Raw genomic sequence first — 6,233 nt, forward strand, 5'->3', positions numbered from 1 at the left:
CGGACGGGACTCCGGTCACAGCCACTGTGGGGAATGACGGCCTGACGCCGTCTGTCCTGGGTGCTGTGGAGGAGTGGTTGGCATTTAATGCCTCCGTACGACGGGCGGGTGAGCGGCAGTGCCGTTTGTCCTTTACGTCGACGGGTGGCCTCGAGTGAGGCGGAGATGATTCGCCATGCTCGAGGGTAGGTTCGCTACCCTCGAGCGAGGCGGAGATGTTTTGCCCGCTCGGGGGTAGGTTCGCTACCCTCGAGCGAGGCGGAGATGTGGGGCGCAGTCGAGGGTCTCGATGGGAGCCCTCGAGCGAGGCGGAGATCGCCCCGCGGGTCCGAGGGTGGTGCGGATGGGCCACACGCTGGGCTTCTTTGAGTCCTTTCCTTTCTTTCAGATTGGAAGGAGGCCGTGGGCCTTCGTGGGCTCAGTCGCCTAACATGTGTTTGCGTTTTTAGGGTGACTTGTGTACCCCAATTAGGGTGTCCTTAATCGTGGTTCCTGACACTTTAAAAACAGCAGGCTGCGAGTATTATACAACCTTACTTGTATTCTGGTAGTTTATTCAGCTCTAAGTTCTAACAAAATTCTTTTTGTTGAATTTCTGCAGTTAGAGCTTTACTTTTGCTGGAGATGATGATGTTGGTCCATTTTCTGCAAGGAATAAACTCGAATCTCTAAATCTTTTGTTCGAAATCATGAACAAATTGCTTGTAACTTCCAATGCTGATGCCGAGGTAGTATTCGCTTCGCATTGTCAAGATAAGAGCGTGGTTTTTATCTGTGTGTCATTATAAATTGTTGCAATGACCTACGTGCCATCCAAAGTTTAAAAAGCTTCTCTGTACCCTTCATCGAAATTTCTTTTACGTGTGTGCCACTTCCGTCACTTTTACCGTTAAATCCTAACAGTGGTGCTCCCAACTGGTGGTAAAATTACTCTATTGCCCAAAGTCAACCTAGTCAACCTCCACTCTTCTCTAGTTCGTTCTGCGCGCTGTCAGCCCTATCCATCGCCGCCGCCCGCTGTGCCAGCTAGGACGAGCCCCGCCCCTGTGCGCCCCCCTCAGCCGGCCCTCTCCGTCGCCGCCGCCCACTCCGCTGGCCGACCCTGAAGCTGCCGCTTGCGGGAGCACGGTGCTCCCCGCCGGGAGCAGGAGGCGAGCTCTGCCCACAACAGCGGGGGCTGAAACTGGTCGGGCCGCTCCGCGGAGACGCCCGCGCTGGACATTGGCGACGGTGGCCCCTCTGACCCCGGTGACGACAGCTTGATCTCCAGGTCGGCCACCCCTGCGCGCAACAACCCCGAGAGACGCGATCCCTCATCGATCGATCAATGGGGCACGAACCGAACCAAAGCAACCGAAGGCTATGGGCGTGCGGGAGGCATCGTGCGTGCCGGAGCCGGTACTCCACAGCCTTCGATGCTCCAGACCTCACTCGAGAAAACAAAAATTTCAAGCTCAAACCGCCCCTGCTCTCCACGATTTCCATATCCAGCAAATCCAATCGACGAATCCATTGACAATAACTGCTCCTAATCCAATCCTACTCTTGCGTGGGGGAGCGCCGTAGCTGCTGCGAGCTCGCCGGCCGCTCCTCCTGTGCCGCCGCGGGGACGGGGGCCGATGAACCTGTGCGGCAAGCTATCGCAATCCGCCTGCAGCCCGCTGCCCGCAGGCTCTTCCCCTGCGCACGCCCGGAGCCGCCGCTATGGGGTGCTCCCGCAGGTCCGCGCGAGGACTCCGCCAGGCCAGCGCCATAGCCTCCCCGTGACCCCGACAGGGCTACGCCGAGGCCTTCCCATTGGATGCGGCGGACGGCGTGCAGATACAGCCGGACAGAGGATGAAGCAAGGAAAAATTATATAGAGAGAATGACAAAGGGTAAAATCATCTTTTCCCATTCAAGTTAACTGCTGTTACAAATAAAAGTGACGGAAGTGGCACACATGTAAAGGAAACTTCGAATATAGGTACAAATGAACTTTCTAAAATTTGGATGGTACGTAGGTCATTTGAACAATTTATAATGGTACACAAATAAAAATCTCATTGATAATCCTCAAAGTTATTAGCCGTAGCATACTAGCATCTGCTCGGACTTATTCGACAGAAGAAGAAAAAAAGCAGCTCCAGCTACATACTCAAGCGGCTGCCTAGATGATGTAGCTGACATTTCACTCGCAGTCTCACTCTGACTGACAAGAAACGCTTATTCTTATTCCTGATCACCGATCACCGATCACCGATCACCGATGAGCAGTTCAGCAACCAGTTTCAGTTCAGCACTTGGGCCTCCCGGCAAGCATGAACGCCTTGAACGCGAGCTTCCTGGGCACGGTGGGCGCGTCCCCCCATTCCCCCTCCACCCGCTTCATCACGTCCCTCACCACCGCCTCCATCTCCGCGCCGGCGCCCTTCTCCCTCGCCGTGGTCACCACCGACCCGGTCATCACGAACCCGGCCAGGTCCTCCAGCGTCATCTCCACCTCCATGTCCACGTTCAGCAAGAACCTGAACCCGACGGGCTCGAACGGGAACGGCAGGGACCGGTACCGCTCCATGGCGAGCCTGGTCCGGGGGTCCTGGTACGGCCGCAGGGCCGCGTAGAGCTGCCCGTGCAGCGCGTCCTCGAACGGGTGAATCTCGTAGTTGTAGCCCCACACGGCGAGCACGCCGCCGGGCTTCTTCAGGGCGCGGTTCACCACGGCGTAGAAGAGCGGGATGTCGAACCAGTGGATGGAGGTGGCCACCACGATCAGGTCCAGGGAGCCCTCGCCGCCGACCAGGGCCACGAGCTCCTCCTCCGAGAGGTGCTCCGGGGTGTGGGCGTACCGCACCCTGGGGTGCGCGATGGCGTTCCGGAGCTGGCGCTCGCTCACGTCCGTCGCCACCACGCTCTCATAGTGCTCGGCCATCTGAACGAACTTTTAGTTTTATCATTCTAGAATTCATCAGATCGAACTCGTACTCTCGTAGCAGCTGTATTGAAGATTGGATGCTTACGCTGATGGCGGCCTGGCCGCTGCCGCAGCCCGCGTCCCAAGCGCGCTGGTGGCCGGCGGTGAGGCCGGTCAGCATGGAGAACCACTCCTTGGGGTACCGCGGACGCTTCTTGGCGTACGTCTCCGACGGCTTCTCGTACAGCCCAGCCATTCTCAGCTTCAGGCTTCAGATACAACAATAATATAGCCTTTTTCAAAGAAGTTGGGATAGACTAAAGATGAAACCCGAAATAAATAAGGTTAAGGTTCAGCACATTGATAGATATTCTTCAAGCGCTCCTATCCAAAGATATCTCTTTAGAGATATTCCAATCCTTAAGGTCTCTCTTAACCGACTCATCCCACATCAGTTTAGGTCTACCCCTACCCCTCTTTACATTATCGTCCCACTCAAAAACCCCATTATCCACTGGTGCCTCAGGAGGCCTTCGTTGGACATGTCCAAACCATCTCAGCCGATGCTGGGTAAGTTTCTCCTCAATTGGTACCACCCCGACCCTATCCCGAATAACTTCGTTCCTGACTCTATCCCTCCTTGTGTACCCGCAAAACTACCGCAACATCCGCATCTCTGCTACACTCAGTTGCTCGACATATCGCCTTTTTGTAGGCCAACATTCAGCACCGTATAACATCGCCGGACGAATTGTTGTCCTATAAAATTTGCCTTTTATCTTTTGTGCCACCCTCTTGTCACAAAGGATACCAGAAGCTTACCGTCATTTCAACCAGCCAGCTGAAATTCTATGCCTAACATCTTTATCAATATCGTCATCCTTCAGGCTTCAGATGTCTCTCCTTTTCTTACCAACTGCCAAGTGCGGATTGCAGGGTCTGATCTGGATGGAATTTATAGACCACACAAGCGGTCAGAGTCATAGCCAAGTCAAACTAGTCATATGATCCCGTTCAAAAGAGGAACTTTGCATTATCCACTGAATCGCAACATTTGACTCAAACTGCAACATCACATGGGGAATCTTGTGCTGCAGCAGAAACCACACACAGCATGATGAGATGATTTTCCACATGGCATCAGGAAAGCATGGACGGGCTGCTGGGAGTCACCAGGTAAAACAACTAAACAACAACTCCAACAAATCTAAACCTTGTAGGTTGTAGAAACATGGGTTAAAATAAGAAAATCCATCTAATCTGAATCCTGTATATTGTGGAATAACTCAACAAAGTAAATCAACGGGAGGTAGTTTACTTGCTTACTCCAACTTGTCTGCCCAGATACACCTCTTCTGCTTGACCAATGTGTCTCCTTCGTACTGATAGTGAACTGAACTGTCTGAACATCACAAGATGCTTAAACAGCCACGGATAGGAACACTAAAGATGCTAAAAATGTAATACTATTATGTATAAAATACTGAATCATCTACAAGACGCCTTCTTCATCTTGATTGCAAATTTACAGTAAGCAGTTAACTCTGTAAAGAAATGTGGGAACGTGGTTGCCTATCTTGGCTCACCACGATTGCGTGTTAATATATAGGCAAAGTGCCTTGGAGAGTACACAACATGGTTACAGGTTGTTGGTAGCTCTTATCAATCTAAACAAACTCTAATCTATCTGATCTGAGGCTAACCAACTAACACCGCACGGTCACAGCCGTGGTACATGGTCACGGTCACAGCCATGCCGTCATACATATTACTTTCAACACCCCCCCCCCCCCCTCAATCTAAACTGTAACACTTGTTGAAGATTGAGATTGTGCTTGAATTCTTCGAACTTATGAACAGGGAGAGCTTTGGTAAAACCATCTGCAAGCTGATCCTTGGAAGGAATTAGCCGAACCTGCAACTGCTTTTGAGCAACTCTTTCTCGAACAAAATGAAAATCAATCTCTATGTGCTTCGCTCTTGCATGAAATACAGGATTAGCAGACAAATATGTAGCTCCTAGATTATCACACCATAAACACGGCGGTGCTCTCAAGAACACTCCAAGTTCGGCAAGTAAAGACTCCAACCAAATTACTTCAGCAGTAGCATTGGCCATTGACTTATATTCTGCTTCAATACTTGACCGAGCAACTGTTGCATGTTTCCTTGTGCTCCATGAGATGAGACTTGACCCAAAGAAAACAGCAAAGCCACCTGTGGACCTCCTGTCATCTATACTTCCTGCCCAATCAGCATCAGAGAATGCGCTCACAAGAAACGAGTTCTTCTTAGGAATTTTCAATCCAACATCAACTGAATACTTAATGTACCTCAAAATCTGCTTTACTGAGGTCCAGTGAGTTGTGGTAGGTGCATGGAGGAACTGACAAACCTTGTTGACAGAAAAGGCAAGATCAGGCCTTGTTAAGGTGAGATACTGTAGAGCGCCCACTATACTCCTATATTTTGTACTGTCATCATCACTCAAGGGATCTCCCTCATATCTGGACAACTTCTCTGTAGCAGGAAGAGGAGTTGACGATGCTTTACAATTTGCCATTCCAACTCGAGATAAGATATCTCGTGCATACTTGCTTTGTGACAAAATAATGCCTTCCTTGTTTCTCTTTACTTCAATACCTAGAAAATAATGTAGATCTCCTAGATCTTTAAGGGAAATTCTCTTTTAAGATCGCGGAGTAGAGCTGTAACAGCATCTTCAGAGGAAGCAGTAACAATTATGTCATCCACATAAATCAACATATAAATGCTTACTGCCCCTTCCTGATAGATGAACAAGGAAGTGTCTGATTTAGAGGCTTTGAACCCAAGGTTGATCAACTTTGTACTTAACCTAGAGTACACACTCTTGGCGCTTGCTTTAAGCCATAGATAGCTTTGTCTAACTTGCACACTAGATGAGAGGAATTACTGTCCTCAAAACCAGGAGGCTGTTTCATATACACTTCTTCCTTCAAAATGCCATGAAGAAACGCATTCTGTACATCTAACTGCCGCAGACACCAACCTCTCGTCACAGCTAGAGATAGAACCAGACGAACAGTAGCAATTTTGACCACTGGACTGAAAGTGTCTTCATAGTCTATGCCATATTGCTGCTTGTAACCTTTTGCAACTAATCTTGCTTTATATCTTTCAATAGAACCATCTGCTTTCTTCTTAATCTTAAAAACCCATTTACAATCAATGAGGTTCATACCTTGCTTAACAGGCACAAGATGCCAAGTATTATTTCTCAGAAGAGCTAAGTGTTCCTCTTCCATAGCTTTCTTCCAGTTCGAGTTTCCAAGAGCTTCTTGTAGATGTAAGGATCACC

At 49.8% G+C, this 6,233-nt stretch overlaps 1 protein-coding gene across 1 annotated transcript; it reads right to left on the reverse strand.

Annotated features, from left to right (window-relative positions):
* Positions 1-1,998: 1,998 nt before the first annotated feature.
* LOC120675456 (putative methyltransferase DDB_G0268948) lies at positions 1,999-3,155 on the reverse strand. The gene is made up of 2 exons (XM_039956657.1): positions 3,000-3,155; positions 1,999-2,911 (listed from the first exon to the last, which is right to left on the reverse strand). The coding sequence occupies exons 1-2, from the start codon at positions 3,147-3,149 to the stop codon at positions 2,276-2,278; spliced, it is 786 nt and encodes a 261-aa protein (XP_039812591.1). The 5' UTR covers positions 3,150-3,155; the 3' UTR covers positions 1,999-2,275.
* Positions 3,156-6,233: the final 3,078 nt, after the last annotated feature.

Source organism: Panicum virgatum, chromosome 5N (assembly GCF_016808335.1).
Source record: "Panicum virgatum strain AP13 chromosome 5N, P.virgatum_v5, whole genome shotgun sequence".
NCBI lineage: Eukaryota > Viridiplantae > Streptophyta > Magnoliopsida > Poales > Poaceae > Panicum > Panicum virgatum.

Bases quoted from the DNA above. Each gene is read 5' to 3' on its own strand.
- LOC120675456 (XM_039956657.1), bottom strand. From the start codon at position 3,149: ATGGCTGGGCTGTACGAGAAGCCGTCGGAGACGTACGCCAAGAAGCGT. The intron at 2,912-2,999 runs GTAAGCATCCAA...AAGTTCGTTCAG, and splicing joins GCGGCCAGGCCGCCATCAGC to ATGGCCGAGCACTATGAGAG.